The 23,419-nt window shown below is 38.9% G+C and overlaps 1 protein-coding gene across 1 annotated transcript; it reads right to left on the bottom strand.

Moving 5' to 3' along the window:
- Window positions 1-1,212: 1,212 nt before the first annotated feature.
- Window positions 1,213-22,208, bottom strand: LOC107099381 (repulsive guidance molecule A-like). The gene is made up of 5 exons (XM_015397477.1): window positions 22,114-22,208; window positions 12,214-12,254; window positions 8,607-8,755; window positions 3,712-4,223; window positions 1,213-2,500 (listed from the first exon to the last, which is right to left on the bottom strand). Exons 2-5 carry the CDS (start codon window positions 12,249-12,251, stop codon window positions 1,793-1,795), a joined length of 1,407 nt encoding a protein of 468 aa, XP_015252963.1. The 5' UTR covers window positions 12,252-12,254; window positions 22,114-22,208; the 3' UTR covers window positions 1,213-1,792.
- Between the last annotated feature and the right edge of the window lie 1,211 nt (window positions 22,209-23,419).

The following is a 23,419-nucleotide window of genomic DNA, read 5'->3' as shown; positions in this document are numbered from 1 at the left end:
AACGCCCTTGAGTCTTTCTGCAAAGCGTTTGCACAGCACTGCTGTGCATGGAAAATATCCATGCACAGTAAATTCTCTTAAGAAGTGAATTTGTGCATTAACGGGTGACTGTTGGCCTCACACAGTGATTGATGTAAATCAACCCCCAATCTAGCATTAAAACAACCTGCAGGTATGGTAAATGCTTGGTCATCTGGTAAAAACTGGAGCTCATCCTGAAAGCTGGCAGCTCTTATAGACTTCAACAGGTGGTATTGTAATTACACCATTAACTGCAGAACTGATGTTTCTTGATTAGTTTTGCAGGACTAATCAGGAATACTGACCTTATCTGCCAAAAGCAAAGAGAGAAAAACGGTACCAGAACTGCAAAAAGCCCCTACTTTTCCTGCGACATCAAGCAGGGGCGTCATGAAAAATGAGATTAGTGTTGAAATCTTTTTCAGTCATTCAAATTAAAAATAAATAAGTAAATTCAAAATAGTTTTAGTGTAAAATTCTTATATCTTAGAAAATGAGGACTAGTTTCTCGACAGCTGTCCAGAAGACAGTGGAGAAAAAGTAAAAAAAAAAGCTAATTTTCTAAAGACGGCACCTGTATCCGAGGATGTCATTTTAAAGTTAAGTGGAAGGAAGAAATCTGCATGATACCAGTATGTGTAAAAATCTAAATTTTCAAAACTATAGAGTAGCCATATTTTCACAAATTAGACACACAGAAAAACTATAAATCAAAATGTGAAATATTTGTGTAATATCCAATTAACTATTAAATCGAACTACTGAAAATATAGTGTTCACCTGATTTTTACCAGATCTGTTTATGTCTGAAAACAAACGTCTTTGAACGAAACAATAAAGCCAAGAAGAAAAAAGAAGAGACAATGTCCCACTATGGAGTGTCCTCCACTTTAATACAGATAATTAATGATACAGCACGACACATATTAGTCAACATTTCTTACAATAACTCATAGTAACCTAGTTAAACACATCAAATGTAAAACATTTTACAGTTAAAACATCTATACAAGGTATTTACATAATATAAAAGACATATATACACTCTTTAAATATATTATTATATAAAGATTTGTTTTTTTTTATGTTTAAAACTGGAAGCTGAACAGCTTGAAGAGGGAGTGTTAAACAAAAGATGAGAAATGTTTAAATATCAAACATTATTATTATTAAAGGATAGGTAGTTTTTTCCATGTACAGTTGTTGGATCCTGTGTATTTGTTTGCCAATTTGTGGATCAACAGATTAAAGACATAAAAACCCATTTAATTCTCAACAATTGCCGCTAAAACAGTAAGTGCTACTCTGATAACTGGATTAAATGGGATTTGGAGGCAACATCGCTCTTCCATAAAAATAAAACAAAAACTGACAAATGAAGTGACTTTTCAATAGAGTGTTGAAGAGCAGACATGATCAGAAACATGAAATATTTACAATAAACCTTGTCTGTTACTTTCAAGGTCAGTTTGACAAGTCTGGGGTTAAACTTTAATAGAAGCTTTGATGATTAATTTGTTTCCAAGTGAAACTAACACTTGGTTAGTTGCACTTCTTCTTAAAATGATTTAATATTGCTATAAATCCACACAAATGTCAACTTTTTAAACGGAGATCCTTCAATTAAGAAAAATGGAAGACCCTGATCGTACCGTCCTCATCCCCCATGAAGATAAATTGTTGTTCTAGTCACTCTTTCCTCAAGCTGGTAATGCCACCATGTCTTCTTTATGTCCATTCTCTACTTTATATTTCTGAGTCTTTTTTTTTCTTACAAAAGCAGTAGAATGAGAAACAGGAGTGGCAGCAAGGAGCTGTTGAATGCTGGTGCAGACAGCGTCTGTGTTGCTCCGTTGTTAAAAACCGGAGGAGTCCTTGGAGAATTCTGCTTCAGTTTACTGGGCGGCAACGCCTTTAAATCCTCCAGAGCGCCATAGGCTGCCATAGAGAACTCTGGGTCTCCTGTTGTCAGCAAGTCAAACACGCAGGACTGAAAGTACAGATCCTCCACCTGCAGAGTCTCTCTACACTTGGCTGTGGCACGCTCCACCGTGTAGATCTGGTGAGGGGGCCGCAGCGGCCCAAGCTCTGTGTTTGTGGCCTGCAGGCGCGGCTGCTGGCGGCCCAGTGTGTGCTCCTTGATGAGCTCATTTCGCGGGCAGCCGTGCAGGCACAGCTGCAGGCCGCCGCTATCCTCAGAGAAGTCCAGGGTGTCCTCCGGCATGCGGATGGCAAAGGTCAAGTAGATGCCTACACGCCTGATGATGATGGAGGTACCAATGTAGCGGGCCTGTATCTTTACTTGTCGAACAACTCCAGAGCCAACGCCGCCGCCTCCTCCTCTCTCCATGATGGTCAGACTGCCGCTCTCACCGCCACTTCGAGTCCCATCCTGAAAGGCCAGGGGCAAGTCCTCAGTTGTGGCTTGGTACACCTTCTGCTCTGTGCAACCTTGATACGTCTTAAAAATCACAGTGATCTGAAAATGAGTTCAAAAAAGAAAATAAAATTAATTATAAACATAAAACATTCACACTTTAACATTCTCAAATACTTTGAAAAGAAAACAGTATGCCAGGACTTAGCAAAAAAAAAAAAAAAATGCACTTATTTGCCACAAGGTGGCAGCAGAAATCCAATTATCGCCTGGGCGAGCCTGCAACAGTATTGCATCAAACATTTTCTCTTCAAGCTTTTAGTGTAGGGACATTTAACACCGATATATAATAATTTATATTTTAAAACTTTGTTAAATTTGTTATTTTTTTAGTAACAGAAAAAGGAAAGTATTTGGTCATATTTACACTTAAGTGAAATACTAGATTTTTTTAGATTGCTTTCTGCCAGATGAAAAATGGTTAATAAACCAAAATGTTGACCTTCTATACTGACACAGTAAGAATTTAGACAGCACAGACATAACATGGGTCTAAAATCTCATATGGCAGGATTTTCTCTGTATGTGTGTTTTTTTTCTTTTGCTTCGTTTGCTCTTTAACATATTTTAAGAAATTCCCAAGAAAAGAGAGATGTGAAACATAACTATAAGAGAGATAACCTCATTAAAGCTTTAAAGATACAAAAAAAAAAAAAAAACATGTAAAGAAAATTTTGCCTGAAGTCTCTTTTAGAAAACAAAATCAAAACTGCTCCCTGTTGGCCAATAATTCCTTTATTTTTCCAAACCCTGCAATATTTACACAAAAAGCACAAAGTTAATTATTTGACCAGAGGGGTGAAAAAACATTCCAGATCGTGGCGGTGGAGGAAAATGTTGGAGTGAGCGTTAATCACTACCATATGACCACCCATGTGTTAAAGGTAGAGCACTGATGCATGTCTGTGATTCAACACCAGCGAAGGACTCCTCCTTTCACCCCCACTCCCCTCAGGAACCTAAAGAAGCTCCAAGTTGCAAGGAATGTGTCAGACTAGAGAGGCACCAGCCATTCACTTCGTATGTTTGAGGCCACTAACGGCAGCATTGTGAGCTAGCATGCTAATTTCAACTTACTGTTATATGTGCTGTTTGTAATTTACTGGCATTCATAGAGGAATATTTGTGGATCTCTAAATATGTATTCAAGGGATTTTAAAAGGTTTCTTTTGCTCTACTTGAATCAAAAAATTAGGTTTGTCGTAGGGTGAAAGGAAACAAAAAGTTTTAGACTGTTCCAGCCTCCTGCTCACCTTGCTAGTTGCTGTAGCGCTGGAACCAAGGACGACGGGTACATTGGTCACCTGTACCGACAGGAAGCGGTTATCAATCAGAGGCCACGCCCCCTCCACTTTGCACGTCTGAAACTCGTTCCGGAAAGTCCTTAGGTGCGGGTCTCCAAATAATCCACAGTGGGCGTATTTCTTCTGCTGACCCGATGAGGCCGACAAAAGGCTCCGATTCTCGTAGTCGCAGAGCTCTGACACGCCGGGCCTAGATGTGCTGGGCACCTTGGCAGAGGAGGTGGGGCCGTCGCTGGAGCAGTTGTGCTGGGCAAAAAGCTCCTTAATGCGGAAAACGGCAGAGTGGTAGACCAGGTCACCACGGCAGCTGCGTGCCTGGCGGCGGGTGCATTGTGCGTAGGCCCGTAGGGCGATGCAATAATCCACATCTAAAGCCACTTCTTCCTGAAGACCATTGGCGGGTGAGGTAGAGCCTACGTACTCTGCGTTGCACCGCTGGATTCGACACTGCTGGCAATGAGCTGGAAGACAAAACAAAACAAAACATTTACAGATAAACCACTAATGTGCTGCTGATCAAAAATGTGTTGCTTTCAACCTGGAATAATGACTGGTTCCAAAAAAATATATTTTTCAGTAAGTATATATAGGTATATTTTTACAACAAAAATATACTTTTATACACAGATACTCTTGCTTTAGTAATGCTAATTAGATTATTCAAAAGTACAAAATGTAAAATCGAAGGCTGACGATTTTCCCCCAAAAAAATAATCTAAATTGCAATTATTTTCAACCAATACTGTTATTGTAATTTTCCTTTGTAGTAACAAGCATGTCAAAGATTTATTACAGGGTTTGAGGTTTTTCATGACATTGAAAGATTCCTTGTCCAAAATCCTTTGTTTGCAGGACGTTACTGTAATCTTTGTTTGGAGAAGTGCTCACTTCTACTTGTGTGCATAGCTGGTGATAACTTTCTCACTTTTTTTTTTTTTTAAGGTAGCAAAACCCACCTAAAAGATATTACCACCATCTAATGGGCTGGAGTAAAAAATAAAAAGTCTTTTAGTGTTTTTATATGTAACCAGGGCAAAGTTAAGTACTTCTGCAATTTGAAAATTGCATTTTGTAGGATTTTGATCATATTGCAAATGCAATTAATTCCCCAATCCTTGCACCTATCATGTCTTCATTTGAAACAAAAAATAAACAATGTTTGCATTGGCTGCTCTTTTACACACCCATTGTGACATCACTGTTGCTTTTAACATACATTCTGGATTACTGCAAATGGCAGAATAACTTGAGAGAAACGCTGAATGGTGCATCGGGAGAAGAAATCACTTCTGTGTTTGCTAAAACCAGTAGAAGTAGGGAAAAAAACTGCCACAAAACTTGGATCATTGCACCTTTAAAGACAAAAAATTTGCCAATTATGCTGTAGATTAATCCTCTGCTGCTCCTTTTTAAGAAATCCTGCCTTCAAACACGCTTTAAAATCTCTTAATGTATTCAGCAAGTATCTATCCGACATTTACTGATAAGTTACCTCAGCCCTAAGGCAACAAACTTCTCAGCTAGCATGTTCATCCTCTGAAAACCCCAAATGTGTGAGCCCACAAGTGCCTGAACTCCCACTGTGCACCAAGAACATTTCTTTCTTCAACAGAAACAACTTTACTACAAAAATAATCTTACCAAGGCTAGTTTGCCTCAGGGTGTTCAAATGTGGTTCATTTGAATGTTACCTGACTGATATGTGTGTGTGTGTATATATATATATATATATATATATATATATATATATATATATATATATATATATATACACACACATATCAAACTTGCTACACAGCAACGTTAGACTAAAAGCAGAATACCACAAAGTTCAGCGACTTCCAGTCCCACCTGGAAGCCCGTCAAGTGATATTTAGCTTGAGCAACCTAAACTCTGTGCTTGAGTTTTAGTAATGGGTCCACAAACAGGTTATTTGTTACCGAGACATAAAGAAATACACCTAGCACTTGGAAGGGTGACAGGAGTATGAGGATTTATCAGGGTTATTTGAGTTTTATGGTTGTTTTTGGAGAAGATGTCTGTGCTGACTGGGATAGCTGTGAGCTGGAAATATTTCCATTCTGGAACAGAATCAGCCAGAATCTCAAACACATGCATCACTTTTTACGACGAGGCTGGAGGCAGTTCTGACAGGGTGCACTCCAAGCGCTGCAACAGAATACTCTGTTCACTCCCAAGCTCCATCTAACATTCCAACGGGCCAAACAAAGACGAACAGCACCAGAACTTATTAATGCATTTCACAGTCACGCACTTAAAACTAAGCTTGAATAAATCTATGATGCAGAGTGAGAGGTCACGTTAAATGCATCCCTCTTCTGAATTCCAGCCTTGCCGCGAGGTCACTGGAGTCTGCTGTGACAGACAGTTTTTGACAATCAGAGCCTGCCCAGCCATCAACAACCCTGCATCTCCCTGAAGGGTCTTTATGCTCTGGCACTTAAATACCTACCAGGAAGTGTGAAGGCCTTGTGGTAAACAAAAGGGGGGGGACGAAAAAAAGGAAAGTAAATTCCCAAACAGTCCCCTACTATTGAGTAAATGTGGATTATATGAAGAGAAAAGAGTTTATTTAATCCATGATTATACTGATGGCTGAGGCAGATGATTCAAGATCAGAGAAATCAACTGTTTTCCTGAGATCATGTAAGGGAGTATGATAAAAAGAACAACCGTTGAGTTAAAACAAACTTTTCAATGTTGTTTAAGTTATCTAATACCTTTCCCTTAAATAACTTTTTAAAAATACATTTTTTTTTAAAATAGGACGGATGTAAAAGTATCAAAAATACATATTTGAAATGTTGGCTACTTGAAAAGAAAATGCTTTATCAACATTCAGCTGTATAACAAATATCTAACAATGGCATTAATGAACTTCCTTATCTCTAAATGCTCTCCTTAATCTGTCTATCATCACTCATTTTATCCATCCATATAAAAAAAATAAACAAAGAGAAGAGTAATTTATAAATGGTGCCTTATAGTATGTTGCTGGAAAACTAAACAATAGTCTGAAAGCCAAACAGAGACAATTTTGTTTTAATGATCTTTAAATGAGAGGCACAGTGTACACTATCCTAAACATAATCTCAAGCGATGTTAAGATACCAAACACTCATTTTCCACTGAAACAAGCAGGTTACGATGAATATATACAAATTACAAAAATCAATCTGAAATACATCTGTGTGGTTATGTGTCTCATTAAATCAAGTTATAGTTTCACAACAGCAAAAAAAGAAAAAAGTCTCACACTTTTAAATGGGATACCAGAGAAAATGTTGGACTTTCTTCTGACTAACTTAAAACTACTCATGCCTCTGGTATAGCTACAAACTGCCAGTCAGCTGGCTTAAAGAAGGCAAAGAACCCTTTTTTCTTGCAATCTGGTTACATAAAACTAAATTAGACTGTTTAACAAGCAGCTGCATACGCTATATGAGCAGATAGCCTGACTAACCAGCCACTCCTTTATTCATCTGATAAAAAAAAGGAAAAACCTGATTTTTTAAAACAGTTTAATTAAAGTCCAAAAAGATATTACAATAATCTTTTCAGATAACCTTACTTTAATCGTTATAATAAATAACTGAATATTATTTAAGTAGGAATATTAGTTTTCTTTTGATACAACATTTAATTAAATGTGCATTTTAGTTTCAAACTTCTGTGTGAATATATGGTGATATTGTAAAACTGTAGCAAATAAAAGCAAACAAGGTTATAATACAGTAATGTCACCCATGCCTAGACTGGAACAATATGAACTTATTTACACAGAACAATTAGTTAAAAATCAAAGTAACCAACCAGCACCAAAATAAACATTTACATGCATAAAAAAATATGGTTCTGTCACATTTTCCTTTTCCATAAGAGATGCATTTAAATAAGATTTAATCATAAAGTTTTATCCATTTCCATCTCTGTTGTTATCTGAGATGTAATCAAAGGTATTTTGAACTAAAAAACTTTTTTTTAGTTCTTATATTTTCATACATAACACTGTAGCAATAGCTTTTAAAATACTGCAGTTTTTCAGACTGGAATTTTAATTAAATTTTCTGAAAATAATAAAATAATAAATAACTGGTAACAAACTAGCAGAGAGAGAATCTGTGATTTTTAACTCCAAACTTGGGGGGGGCGTCCAACACGTTCAGAGGCCAAAAAGTTCCTATACATGCTGGCTAATACAGTTAATAAGAAAATAAATATGTAAAATAAAAAATAACAGATTATCTTTCACAATAGATATGATAAAAAGCGCAGCGTAGTAAAGCTTTAATGACTTAAACGGCTAAAAACGGCTGTTAAATAAATAGCACTGCTGCTGCTAGCGAGCTATGCTAGCTGGAAGCAAAGCCGCAACTTGGTACAAAACCGAGTTAAAATAAAGAAATACACTCAAACAGCGTGAATAGTTAAAGAGGGTGACCGTTTAACTTTTAGAAACACGTTGTTTAGAGTGGTTATGAGTTGTTAAAACAGTAATAAATAGCTCTAAGGTTGGTGATGGAGGACTCGTGCTGGTCAGCTAGTAGAGCGGACAGGAGGCTGGGAAACAACATTACTTTGTTTCAGCTGCGGACCGAAAAACTTTCCAAAAACACTCGTAGCGTTTGAGTTAAAGCTGTACAACTTTGGAACAAATATGCAAAGCGTTTTAAAAAAGGAGCAAGGAGTTCATATTCAACAACTTTTTAGTAAAAAGTTAACTTTCCCTGCTACACATCCGTTTCAGGGACTCATGCATGGGAGTGGGGGAGAAGGGCTGGGGGAGAGAAGAAAGGGAGGAAAAAAAAGCTGTTCTTCTTACCTGATCGAAACAGCAGAGCAAGTAAAACCATCGTGAAGCTTAAACAGTCCCAAAGCTGCCGCTTAGCCGTGATTTGAGGTCCGCTTCTCCCCATGCCAATCCATTCAGTTAGAATGGAGTTCTTCGACTGCTTCTCATCGACGCTGCGGCTGCGGGAAATCACACAGAATCAGTGAGCCTTCCCAAAGCGCTGTCAGTCAAAAAGGGGGCCCTGTCTTCAGGGGGAGGGCCCTGAAAGCGTAGACGGGGCCCAGGGCTGATTGCTGGCTAATGAAAGACCAATTATTCGCTAACCACTTGATATTAACATGCAGTAATTACTGAGGGGGTGGGGAGACAGTGGGGAAAAAAGGCTTTAAACAACAGTGAGAAGAACGGTGTGAAATTAAGATTATCCTGAATAAAACTTCATGGATTCTGAAAGTTATAAACAACACAGTCCATGTTTTTTCTACACTGCCACACGAACACAGACGTAACTTTCTGAAGGACTGGTGGGGACACCAATAATTTCAATAGACTTTTGCTCTCAGCTACGGAAGATGATTGGGGCCACTGGAAAAAAAAAAAAAAAAAAGTTAACTGATTTTTCGATTTTATTTCAGTATAATATGAGAAAAAAGTCAGAATTCTGACTTTAATCTCAGAATTCTAACTTTATTCTAAGAATATCGACTTTTTTTTAAATCTCAGAATTGTGACTTTAATCTCAGAATTCTGACTTTTTTTCTCAGAACTCTGTCTTTAATGTCAGAATTCTGATTTTAACCCCAGAATTCAGTTAAAAAGTCAGTTAACTTTTTTTTTTTCTTCAGTGGCCCTAATTCTCTTCCGTACTCAGCAATATGTGGGACACATTTCTAAATTTGATTTTGCTGCTTTTGAAGGAGGATAATCACTGATGTAGTGGAAAGGGAAAACATCCAATCAATCAATCCACATTTTTCTGGATGGACTGATGGATGGATGGATGGATGGATGAATGAAACTGAAATTGTGTGCATACTAGGGAGGCATGATATATTGCTGTTAGCATCATAATCGGCTGTTATTCATCCTTTTTTTTTAATATACTTTAATGTCTAACTACACATAAATATAATTATCAGTTTATTTTGGTTCTCTTGTGTTCTCAACAATAGGAAACCATTCAATAGATCTATGTTTGAGCTCAATTTTGGAAAATACAAACCCTATTGAAAGCATCTGTGTCAAGTAACTGTACTGTAGGTCCATCAGCCACCACTCTTAAAGTGTCCCCACCAACTTTCCTCACAAAGTTACACCCTTGCACACATAGTCAGTTTATTAAGAGCATAAGCAATAAAGAACATTTTGAGTAGCAAAGTTAAAGTTCCACCGGGCCCTGGGCCCTAGATTTTAGGGGACATTTGGGGGAATAGTGCCTAGTGGTTAGGACATAGAACTTGGAATCCTGAGGTTCTGAGTTCAAGCCCCACTCCCACAGCCGGCCACTCTGAGTTCCTGAACAAAAGACCTTTAACCCCACAATGCTCCCCGGGCTCTGCACAATGGTGTCCCCCTGCTACCCAAGGGGATGGCTTAAATACAGAGAGTTCATTTCATTGCTCTGTAATTGTGACAGTGTAATAACAATAAAAGTTTGGGGGGAAAAATCCTTTTGCATGGTTGACTCAACTAATAATCACTACCGTAATTTCCATTATGATGTTCACTCTGCATTGTTTTTCTAATTATGTGATTCTACTGCAGCTTGTTTTAAGGTTTTTATATGATTTTTTTAATGTAGTTTGAATTGTTTTCAAATGCGGTTCTATTTTAATGTAAATAAGACATATTTTGTATCAAACTTTCCTCTTTTTTGTCTGCATAGCTGTTTTAATTTACCTAAAAGCTAGTGCTTTATGGCTAATCAAAGCAAGATCAGGATCAAGAGCAAAGCTAAAGCTGATTCTGTTCACAGGTAACTTTTTAGTTGAGGCACAAAGATCCTGTTTTTTTTTTTTCTTGTTTTTTGTTTTTTCTACTCTCCCTCCCACCTCCCACCAAGAACAAATGTGTGAGTTTTCAGCATCAGCAGGATTTTGTCACCTGTTGTTTTCTAACACCACACTCAGAGCCTAAATATTGGGCTTGGACTGACAGTTGTGAGAGATAAATACCAAACATAGCTGTCCTAGTTTAGAACGGGAACCATTTAAAATTCAGAATACAGTGTTCACCGAAGGATTTTCTTTCCGTAAATATCAGCACACTATGAAATTTTCCATTACTTTTTCCATTTAGCCTCTTGTATGTTACTCTATCCCTGCGTGGCCAACTTTCCATCTTCCTCACTCCTTCAGCGACACTCTGTCTTTCATTTGCACAGCTGCTGAGAGGCTGAACCATCTGCGAGGCACACAGACCCACCAGATTTCCGTCTTTTTCGCCTCAGATACATTGTGGGTCTTTTTGTGGCATTTGAGCAAAGAATTTTTAACCTGCATGCGAATTACTACATAAACATGCTCACTTGACTTAAGGTTTGTGCAATTTCTGTGGTTAAATCCAGGGCCCATGATTTGTTTGGGTGCTGCTGGACCATTAGGATTGTAGTTTTGGGTCTCCTTCTGTGCCCTCCCTGGGATTTTATGAGAGAGAAGTGAACCCAGACAGTCGTTGGATCACTGGGTTCTCTGTACACATGCAGTAGGCTGTTTTAGTCATACAATTGTGGGATTCAGGTGGTCGCCCCAATCCCATGAAAGAGTTTTACAGGGTTATTTTGGGGAAGGTCCGATATGTATACACTTGGTGTACAGGTCACATGTTTCAACAGTATACGCATTATTATTACTTTCTAGTTTAGTACCAAATAATGATCTAGTTTTCAAAAAGCTAAAGAATGTCCAGAGTCAATACATTGAGGCTTACTTTAAAAGACTTGTATGTGGCTTCATAGTGTTTTGATAGCTTTTTATGAGATTTGTTGGATGAGGGGAGAGTTTCCAACATTTTCATTTTGTGGGAACCCTTAGACAGAACCAAACATATGACACAATCAGAGCAGAGTAGCTTCTACATATAAGAAGTATGTCAGATTGAGATAAAATGAAACTTAGCAGCTATGAATTAATGGCATTTCATACAATTTTAACGTCTGGTTAACTTGTGTTAAATGTTAAATGAGAGTGTTTCACACAGGAAAGTCATTGGTGGTACATCACCAGTGTAGTCAATGGGTTTTCTACAAAGAACATGTTAACAATTTGTATAGTTTTTGAGATTGGAGCATTGTTTGAATTGCGGAAGAATATTCCCCCACCATATTTTTTTTTTACTGCAGGCAAAATAGTAGCTGCTTATAACCTGCTAACACATCCTGACTTAAAAAACTATTTGTTTAAGGGCTTTCATCACATTGGATATGGTGTGCCATTCTTAACCCCTTGAGGGATCTCCCTTACCCTGTTTATTCAGCTAACTTTGGAGGCTCGCCTATTTTAAACTCCTATGAGGTGTGTTTTGTGGTATTATTTGAACCCCCCCACCCCCCATTATCACCACCACCAAAAATAAAGGTATTGGTTATAATTTTCTCTATGACTGCTTGTGAACACAAACGTAAGAAGTATGTCCTCACCTGCTATCGTGTGTTTCTTCAAAGGCACAATGAGGCATTTCCTGAGAAAGAAAGCACAGTATTTACCTTTATTAGTGGAAATAAATACGCTTTAGTCAACAAAGTCCATTTAGAAAGTGGAAGGCTAAAAATTTAGCCTTAGATTTTTCTCAGTAAGCTTCTTTCTACTGAATGATTTGACGTTCCACACTGAAGCACCAATGGCCACTGAAGCAAACAGTGAATTGATCCAGGTGGATGGTAAGGATGAATTCAGCACATAAAAGGAACCTAGAGACCACCTGTCAAGCTTGATGTGTGGAGAAAGAGCTCTTTCTTTTCCTCTCTTTCCTTGTAAGCAGATTGTGTTGCATGCCAGCATATATGCATTATTGAGGCTAAAAGAAATGGGAAAAAGATCAAGCACTGGTGGGTAAACATTAGATAAAATGAGTAAAAACCTAACCTACATTATTGGAAAAGGTGCAGATACTAAAATGACACCTCCATCTGATAGAAAAATGAAGGCATAGGCAAACTAGTTTGTTTGAAGTAGAGAGGAGCTAAAAGTAACAGTACAAAGTGAAAAGACAGGACACAGAGAACACTGAGCACAGCCGAAGGAGAGTAAGGAAGAAAGAATGGTAGGGATGGGGGGAAGGGAGGTGGAAAAGAGGGTGAAAAAAAGAAGGGAGTGAGGGATTAGGTTTCCTCTGACAGTGTGTCTGGGTAGCTCCACATGTTCCTCATTAAGGTCCTCACACTGTGGGACCAGTTCCACACCAGGATGCTTGTTTTTGTTATTAGGCTCAACTTGCTGTGGTCTTGTGGAAGTCCCCAAAAACAAGGAAAGAGCAGAACTGTCCTAATGGCCCACTGTCAACAAAAATTAAAGCAAAATTTATAAATTGTCTCAAGGTCTCACAAGATCTCAAATTTACTCCATAGGATTAAACAATGTGTTTTCTTACCAGCAGACACAAAAATCTGATTAATTTATTTTCAGAAATACATTGTTTGACATTAATAACAATAAGGTACAGGCGCAGGAAACTAATAATGTTCCATTCATCTGATTTTCGTTTAATTTCACGCCCATCTAGATTTGTAAACTGAGACATGTATCATGTTTCTGCCAGCGGCTGATAGCATCAGAGATTAGAATCAGTAGTGTGCTCCCTCTGTGGCCTCTGCAAGCACCACACTGCTAAAATGCAAGAGGCACAGTTATTGAATTTTACACAGGAACAAGAACAAATTGGCTGTTTTTTTTCTGTTTTTTTTTGTTTGTTATTTTAAGGCCCCTGTTTGAATTGAAGCGGCTTATAGCACAGCTGAGACACAGAAGGAGAAAGAGATCTTAAAAGAGGAGTGTGGCTGGTCGCTCGCTGTGAAAGGGGATCTGTTATCTGTACAGAGATAAGGAAACTGTGGTGTGAGTGTATATGAGGCAGGGCTGATAGCATCTTCACTCAAGGATCCCACTTACGGCTCTCTGATTGATAGCTGACAGCACATACTAGGATGCTTTTAGGGTGTTTTTTTGTAGGTAAATAAAGTAAGAATTAGTACACTGGCATCTGTTAACTTTGCTCTTTCCGATCTTTTGTCCTTTAGTAAACACATGCTTGTCATCCACGAAGAGAGCTTGTTGAAATCTAAATGTGAAGCAAAAATATTAAAACGAAGGTTTTTGTAACTAAATTCAAGATGACTGCAAATAATCACTCCCTCTATTCTTTGTTTCTTTTTTCTCACTAAAGACAAATGTTACCAAAGCTTCATGCCCCGTGCTCACGAATAGACAGTCCACTGACAGGTAACCCTAGCACTGAGGTCAGAGGGCATCCCTGCCTGATGAGGGATGATGAGTAAAATAAATGGAGAGCAGCACACAGAGGAACTTCTGATGTGCTCAACCTGAAGGAAGAGAGTTCAGGGCCATTTGACCTCTGACCCACGCCCTGCTTACATGGCTGTGTACGTGTATACGTGGATATATGAGTGTCTATTCTCCCCCAATCTTAACTGTTCTTTATTATACTTCTACTGTGTTTTCCTTTCCAGTTTCTTCAGCAAGCAGCAAAAACAATTCAAGGTGGCTTCACTGAGCAGCCCATCAGGCTTATTCCAAAACACAGAGCTGTTTGAACATGTCTTGTCTCTCTCCTGTCAGCTCTCCTCACTGTCAGAATTCAAGATGCTTGCATGCCTCTAGACATGTCAGCTTTACACTCATTTTCTGACTATTCAGGTTGATATAATACAAAAATATATTCCTTGGTTTAAAGCAGCTTTAAAGCAGCTGGTAATCATTAATAAAATGGATCTAGATAGCTCAGTATATTCTAAATAAGTCAAAGATGTTTTGCTCAGGTTATAAAATGCTGAGTGCCGATCAGTTTGCCAATTCCATTTTGTAGCTTCATAGTTTTGGTTGCTTTGTATTTGACCTTTTTTTTTTATAGAATTGCCAGTTTGCAAGCTGGAGTTCTGTTAAACTGTTCCTTCTTTTTCAGTTCAACTTTGTCTTCAAAATGATTTGTTTTTTTACCCTTTTACTTAATCACAAGTTTAATGATACGTTTATTTTGAAATAAATGCCAAGTTTATACAATTGTAAGTTATTTGAAAATGTTGTATTATGTTCTACCTTTTCTTTAAATCAACTGGGGAAAAAATGCCAAAAAACAAGAAAAATACTGAGTACTGTAACCACATTTTCTTGCAGCAAACTATGCCTAGATATTGAAAACAACCGTTTAATTATTATTTCTCAACCATATTTTATAGTGATGTCTCATCTGTGGCCTCGTGTAAAAAAGTATGTTGGTTCAGTACTAAATTGTGGTAGTAGTGAGAAATTTTGAAATTACACAAAAAAATGTGGAACCATAAAACTGCAAACATGTTGTGTTAAATCTTTCCTTTATAAATCCCAAAATTTGGGAAAATATAGGGATGTGCAAAAAACTAGCTGGAAGGCTCAGTCCCCACTCCTAAAGATGCAAGGTAATAGCTAGAGTGTACTATACATAGTCAGAGAGCATGTCAAATGTCAAAATAACCATGGCAACAGCATTCAAAGTACATTGAGGCAGGCTTCACACTGGCAACATTTTTTTTGGGCGCTCCAACATTTTGTATCACCTGGATGAATTAAAACGCTTTTGTTTTGATATGTACCAGATCTGCTTATGTCTTAGTATTCATGACATTCTGTCTGGTTCTTCTGGTTTTTAGGGCCCTGTGACACCTTGCAGATTTAGACCGCTTATGCCTGACATCCCAGAATCTCCTAAATCCAACCAATCAATCAATTTATTTATTGTCAACTACAACTTGCATTGTTATTGAGATTTCAGTTTCACTACAAACTGTATTGTATGTGATTTATTCATCACATACATCACATACATTGGGTTGGGAAGGGGGGCTGACAGGGGGAACGATTTACTGAGGCCATGCGTGCCACAGAACGCTGCCGTGTGCACGTTCTTACTGCTGCCAAGGGCCGCACCGTGAGGCGGTTACCTTATAGCGCTGCCTTTACCTCTGTGGAAAGATAGGAGCCAAATTGGGGAGGGAGAGGGGTAACAAAAAAAAACCTTATTTCACACTTTATTCTTGACAGGATGCAGTTTGAGATATTAAAAAACACCTAAGCAGAAAAAAAAAAACATATGTAACACGAGACAAACATTTCAGCAGAAGGGAAACATTTGAGGCTGGAGCCACATGAAAGTCAATCTTGTGAGTGCATTAAAGTTTTCCATGAATGCTTTCCACAGGCAATTGTCCTTCATAGGATGGAAGTTTATCAATGGTGCTACAGTTCTGGATGCATCCACAGGTGTTCCCTTCCACCATAACTTCTAAGGGAGATTTTGATATTGGGGAAGCCGAATCCAAAATAACAGTTCTTTCTAGAGAAGGCTGCTCAGAAATTTTCCATCAGCTTTTGAGTCTTTTCTTGCTGGCTCCACATGCCGAATCCAGTGTTGCAAATTTGTTGGGTTTTTCCACCTTGAAGCAAACGTGCACATCCAAGATATTATCCCATCTCACCTTTGAGTTCAACACCCACAACCAGCCTGCGTTCAATCGCAACCAGCTTATGGCTCAGCCCACGGTCCGGCTCGTGCAAAGCCTTTGTGAGCGTGTCAGCTGCCGCCAGCAGCCTGATCAAAGCCCAAATTGCCGCCAATATCCTCTGTAATTGCAGATAGATCAGATATCCTCAAAATCCAAACACGAGAAATGCAAGTATCATTAATCTAAAAATTCAAGCATCTTGGACATCCGCCACTGAAAACATCATAAAACGCACCATTCTCCAACCTTTCCAGGAGTCTATGGTGTATCCCACGAAGTATGTCCAAGCAGGACAGGAAGCGTCCCTTTTCCATGTCCTCTAGTTGAGAAAAATGTGATTGATTGAGAGACCATCTGACCAGATCCATTGTTTGAAGTCAGGTGATATGAAGAGAGAGGTCAGAAAAGACAAGACACAGCAAAGCAGAAACATAGCAGGGAGTTTCAGAGCAGCAGGATAGTGCGACCGCCTCCTTCAAGAGTCAGAACATTTTACAGGCATATATAGTAAAATGCTGGCATACGCTGAACTTTCTATGTATTTTTTAAATCTTGGGCATAAACATAGAGTATTAATAACAAGTCCAGAACTTATTTCCAACGACAGCCTGACTTATACATAACGCATGGTAGTGTAAGGCCCATGAAATGATGCACAAACCAGTGCCCTGAGGGGGGCAGCAACGCGCCCGGAGGCACCCGGGCCTGCAGAAAAAAATATCTTTGATCACTGTATTGACCTAGCTGCTGTTAACTGCCCACCAAAAGGAGATTCAACGTCATGTTTGCAAGGAAGTTTGTTTGTCGTGGCCATGACCATGAACACAGGGAGGATCCATCAGACTCACCTTCTTGCTCACCCGATGATGGGGATGAAGTCTGGATGAGTATTAACGGTTTCCTCCTGTGAACCCCCTTTTATATCAAAAAGGTGCCAATATGCAGTAGCTGTAGGTTAGAAACACGTTCAGTGGTCGTCTGGAACATGTCCGATAAATTGATATGCGTTGGTGATAAGTTCTTGATAGGTTACGCATAAGGTATACACAAGTTACTCATAGGTTTTGGATAAGCTAGACACCACAACTTCTGAGTAACTTAGACTTAACATATATCAACGATCAGATAACTTACCTGTAACTTATGGCCCATGTATGAGCATATGCTCTCGACATACTCGCCGTATGTCAACGTTTCCATGTGCATCAGTGTACTTTCGTGTGCTCATAACTTATACAAAACGTATCCATAGCTTATCCAGCGTATGTCAGCGTTTTTGCAAGGTTTTTGGTTCGCTGGCTAATTCGTCAAGGTGTAACGGGGACATTAGAAATTGACGTGTTTTTCTCTAAGAAGTAAACTAGATCCTTATATCTGAAGGACAACAGAGGAAGGGTGTCCAACACGCAATAGAGTCAGTATTAACTGCTGCATTCTTCCCTTTGCAATGGAGAAAAAATGTATGCATGACATAATCTATATGAATGAGGGCTTTGCTGCAGTCAAAGAGATTGTCTATGAGAATTATTAAAATTATTAATTTCTTACCAAATCTTGAGTTGATCCAAGTAACATGCCAGCACATTTCAGAGACAAATAGACAAAAGCTATATTAACACTGTTTTCCCTCTTATAGCAAAATACTTGCTCCGGTTTAGTTGCAATCAAATTGCAATTAAATGAGTACTTAACCTTTTCGAGCACCGGGTATTACATTTTTCGGAGCAGCATACTGAAGCTGTATCTTTGGCTTTACAAAAAAATTGATTTTGAGAAATAACCTTTTTATTTTCAATTTATTTTCATAGTTAAAAAAAAAATACCTAAACTCTTTTTTATGCTTGAAACCAGAGATCTATGATGTAAACGGCCTCCTTCACATTTTCTGGGTCTTTGGTAAAGAAGGTTAAAGAATGTTTTAAAATAATTACAATTTTAGTGCAATATAATATCACCCTTAACTTTTAAGCACATCTGAGAGGCTATGAGCTTTTGAATATTAATCTGTAACTTTTAGGTACCACTATAATTTACTGCAACACATCATATTGAACTGATTCTACCAGAAGTAAAATTCACGTTATTATTTAAATCATGATAATCTGGTCCCCAATAAGACAGCTTAAGAATAACACTTTAATATGTTGTTTTTAACCTGTTTTAAACCAAGTGCCTGCATAAATCGTCTGGTTTTGGGAAACTTTACTTGCATTGGTGGCTGAGACCCCAACCTAAACAATCATTTTTGAATGCGCACTGCTTCAGTTACTCACTGCAAATTCTGTGACCTCATACTTCTCCCAGTATTCCTTAGATCAATATCCTTTTATTGATTGCCATTATATTTGATTGTGATTAGATTTCTTCAAAGTTGGGACTCAAATAATGTTATTCATTATTATAAGGCTGATGCACAAAACTGTATTTTATTGTACTGATTCATTTATATATTTGAGTTATGGATTACATCTGTTTGTCTTAAAAAGACAGACCTCAGTAAGTCTGGGTCGGACAGAACACCTGTGATGTCATCACCCTCAGGACATGATCCCCTTAGGGCTGTGTCTTGAGCCTCCTGCTGTTCACCCTGATGATGACACATGACTCAAGTTCGCAAACGACACCACGGTGGTGGGTCTCATCAGGGACAATGACCAGGACTACAGAGAGGAGGTGGAGCAGCTGGTAGACTGGTGCAGAGACAACAACCTGATCCTGAACGTAGAGAAAACTAAGGAGATCATAGTTGACTTCAGAAAGAACCGGCCTAACCACACTCTAATGCTCATCAACAGCTGTAGAGGTGGTCAGCAGCACCAAATCCCTGGGGGTGCACATCACAGACACCCTCACCTGGACTGTAAACACCACCTCACTGGTCAAAAGGGCACAAAGACATATGTACTTCCTTTGGAGGATGAGAGCCCACCTGCCCTCACCCATCCTCACAGCCTTCTGCAGAAGGACAATAGAGAGTGTTCTGAACAGCTGTTTCACTGCGTGGGGTGGAGGCTGCAGTGCCTCAGACTGAAAGAAGGTAAGGAGACTAATGAGAACTGCAAAGAAGATCATCAAGGCTGCTCTTCCATCAATAAAAGACATTTCATCCCAGCGCTGCATATCCTGAGCCCGTAGTACTAAACTGACCTCACACCCCCACTATGGATTGTTTGCCCTGCTGGCCTCTGGGAAGAGGCATCTTCCCCACCTCCATTAGAAAGCTTAATGTTGTATAAAACAGGGTTAAAAAAATGCTGAATGTTGGAAAGACTGTAAATCATATACCAGTCTTATGTTTACATTTGATTGCCATGTTTACATTTTATCAGTGCTGCACTTTAGAAATGGAAATGTTGTGAGTGTTGTACTGAGCAAAATTTCGTTTTGTATACACTCTGTGTGTCTAAAAAACTGGCACTGGCATCCCTAAGACAAGAAAAACCTTCATGTAGTAAGGACTATAACATTCAAGACTTGATGCAGACTCACGTTTATATTCACACTACACAGGGTGCAGTAATTACAACAAAAACAATTCCAAAGCTTTTACATTTGTTACTTTAAATGGACCACAGTTTATGCTTCATATTGTCTGCTTCATTTGAGCATGTCCAAAGGCTCATCCAAACTGGTAACATCTGGTCCACCTGAAAGTGATGGTATAAGCTCAAAAGAGCAACCCCTGGATTGATCACTGCCTGTTAGTCATACTGGGCAACTTCTCTACACTGCTGATCAAGTCTGGGCAGTCCAGGGATTAGACAGATGAATTTTTAAAGTCACACAATTTACACCGATATTTAGACCACGCCAAACGGCTTCAATCGGTGATTTTACTGATCATGAAGAAAAAAAGTCATGAAGAAAACTCATCTTATGGGGTTAATGTTAAGACTTTGGTGTTAAAATGTAGTTACCGTATTCATCTTCATGTCTCTACTAAACTATGTAACCCCACAAGACAGTTTAAGCTATTTTGTCTTTGAATTTTAGTTAATTTTCCTTTCTTTTCATCTTCCTTTTCATCTGACAGTGACGTTGGATGAAGGAGTTTTTCCTGCAGCCAGAGGGTTTCAGTGTGGTTGTGCCCTTGGGCAAGACACTTCGCCTGCATTGCCTGCTGATGGTGGTCGGAAGGACTGGTGGAGCCAGTGTACGGCAGGCTTACTTTAGTCAGTGAGCCCCAGGGCAGCTGTGGCTCCAATGTAGCTTGCCCCCATCAGTGTGTGATTTTAAAGCGCTTTGGTCAGGTCTCCTGACTTGCCAAAAGCACTATATAAGGCAGGGGTGGGCAATTCCAGTTCCTGAGGGCCGGTATCCTGCAACGTTTAAATCCATCACTGGTCCAACACACCTGAATCAAATGGCTGTGTTACCTCCTCAGCATGCACTAAGTTATTCCAGAGTCCTCTCAATCATCTAATTACTTGATTCAGGTGTGTCCAACCAAAGGCACATCTAAAAGTTGCAGGATACCGGCCCTCAGGAACTGGAATTGCCCACCCCTGATATAAGGAAAGGCCATTTACCAATTACCATCTTCCACTTGAATACAGTGTTCTTACAGCCCATCACATCGTCTCCTATTGCATGCAGTAAAGGGCAGACCGTCTCACTGCAAATAAACCCTTCCAGGATCCAGATGCATCAGTCATAAATGCATAGCTGTACCGGTGCTGTCTTTTGAAAGGATTGGGATCAATCTGACTTCTGTAAAACTGGATTCTGGCATGGTTAAAATTGGCCCAAACGGTTTGTTGAGAAGGCACTCTAAAAGTGCAGTTTTACACTGAACCCCATCACACAAAGAAGTTAAGTTTATCAGCATTTCTCACCCAAATAAACAGTAACCAGGACTATCCAGGTGTGATAATATAATTAGATACCTGCATAAAGACTAGCCTTTTGGGGTAACCATGTCTCCATGACAACTATTCTCTGGAAGGCTTTTGCACAAAACTTCACCACAGGTGCAAATAATAATAAAGGGTGCTCTCTTTAGAGTTATAGCTTGTTAGCTGGCCTTTATCAACAGCTACAACTCTACGTCTGGTTTTGGTTTAATGAAAACTTGACTTTCCCACTTTCCCTATAGTTGTACTCTGTAGGGACCTATCTTTAATGTTTTGCAAGTTCCTCAATGAAATAAAAGTGCATAAACATCTCTGTTAATTCTCCCCCCACTGGTTCTGTTTTTTTTCAACACCCATCTGACTTTACTGGTTGTTGACTTCCATACTCAGAGGTTATTCTAGAGTTGTGTCAAAGCCCTCTCTTAGTCAGCTGCCCATTGTTTTTACCCTTCCCCCCTGGACAACTGTCCTGAACCAGGAATAGATGGGATGCCAGTCAGAGAAACAAGTGTAAGTATGGCAGTATTTTTTCAATCATATTTTCAATCAAGTTTGATTTTTTGATGTATATAAAAACAATGTATGATTAGAGGAAAATGTGGTAGATAAAGAATTAGTCTAGTGTATTGTGTTCGTAGCAAAATTCGGTAATGTGAAGGAAAATTCATAATGTCTGTTATACTTCATTTTTGCATTGCATCAGATGTTTACCACTTCTTAGCACATGAGCCACTCCTTATTAAAGTAATGGAATCATGCATAGTGGGAAGGCAACCAAGACAAAACTTGTCAGCGCTTTGTCATGTCACAAAAGATATTCAGCTCACCACAGCTCTGGCAATGACAGTAAACTGCCTTTTAAATTAATAAGTTATTGCATTATGGCACAAAGTTATCACTTAATCTTAATAAGCAGCCTTAGGTGAGAAACGATCTGGGAACATTATGAGTCATGCACAAAAAAGAAGCTTACCTTGGATAAATTTGCAAGCTGGGGGGACTTTTCTGACAAGAGCTTGTAATGTCAGCCACCCTTAACCCTCTCTCCCCCTACGACTTCAGCTGGCCAACTAAGAACCCAGGCTAGTAACGGGGGCAGATAGCCATTTGGAATGAAGGCACATGACACCAGCTGCTCGTTTCACGATTCGGCACTTTGATTTGAGTAAGTTGGTAGTGAGTGATGTGGCCTAATTCCTACATATCTGGGCAGGGCGCTTCTAAGAAGAGAAAGTAAAATGAAAGCATCAGATGGAAAAAGCACTAATGCACGATCACATGCTGGCAAAACCACAAACCTGTCCTTAAGATACATTGCATACAACTCTTACATTTTGTCATGTTACAGCTGCAAACTTTAAAATGTTTTATTTAGCATTATATATATTTTTTTTGATAAGCTCAAACAAATCAAAAACTGCAAGCTATGAATAAAAGGACAAATAATGTTCAGTAAAAAAACAAAATCTAAGATGTGAAATTCATTTCTATGCATCTTAAAAGGAGTAGATTGTGTAAGCTTTGGCTGAATTTAAACACAGATGGCTTGGAGTGGGCATAAACAGATGTGCAGTGTGCATAAACAGTGGTGCAGTGTGGAACATCGTTACCTTGCAGCAAGAAGCTCCTGATTTTTTATCCTGGCCTACTGAGTTTTTGCATGGGGTTTGCATGTTCTCCATATGCATGCATTGGTTCTTTCCGGACACTCTATCTTCCTCCCTCAGTCCAAAGATGCCCTTAGGTGGGAGAGTGTGTGTGTATGGTTGTATGTCTAGTGTTGCCCAGCAGTGGAATGGTGACCTGTTCAGGGCGTACCCTACCTTTGCTCAGAGTGCTGGAGATAGGCACCAGCCCCCCATGACTCTGAAAGACAAGCAATAGTAGATAGACAGATGTGTTTTGGAGTTTTTCTGTCCATAAGTTTTCCGCATCTAAAAACTACGATTTATGCTTATTTTTCTGCAGAACAACAAAAATTCCGTCAAACTGGATTGATTTTCAAGAGAATCTATTGTTACAGATTCTCAGTTTTTATCTGGACTTTGACTGGACCAATTTTACAAAGTAGCCTAATATGGTTCAATCTATAAAGTTCTTTTGTAGCTTTGACTGGAAATTTGAGATTAGAATCGAATAGAAAAAAATTCCTTTACTGGAAATTACGATGTTTACAGGTTGTAATACTGAAAAGTTAATCTATTAGCAGTTTAAAAATCCTTGGAATAGTCTGACAGATTTTACTTCCAATATTGTCTTGTAATGTGCTCCATACACTG

Source organism: Cyprinodon variegatus, unplaced genomic scaffold (assembly GCF_000732505.1).
Source record: "Cyprinodon variegatus isolate N-32 unplaced genomic scaffold, C_variegatus-1.0 Scaffold864, whole genome shotgun sequence".
Classification (NCBI taxonomy): Eukaryota; Metazoa; Chordata; class Actinopteri; order Cyprinodontiformes; family Cyprinodontidae; genus Cyprinodon; species Cyprinodon variegatus.
This window is presented reverse-complemented; position numbering and strand designations above follow the sequence as displayed.

Coding starts and splice junctions, on each gene's coding strand:
- LOC107099381 (XM_015397477.1), bottom strand. CDS start 12,251: ATGCCTCATTGTGCCTTTGAAGAAACACACGATAGCAG. Junction 4,224..8,606: donor TGCTCTGCTGTTTCGATCAG/GTAAGAAGAACA, acceptor TTTGTCTTCCAG/CTCATTGCCAGCAGTGTCGA. Junction 2,501..3,711: donor GCGCTACAGCAACTAGCAAG/GTGAGCAGGAGG, acceptor ACTCATTTTCAG/ATCACTGTGATTTTTAAGAC.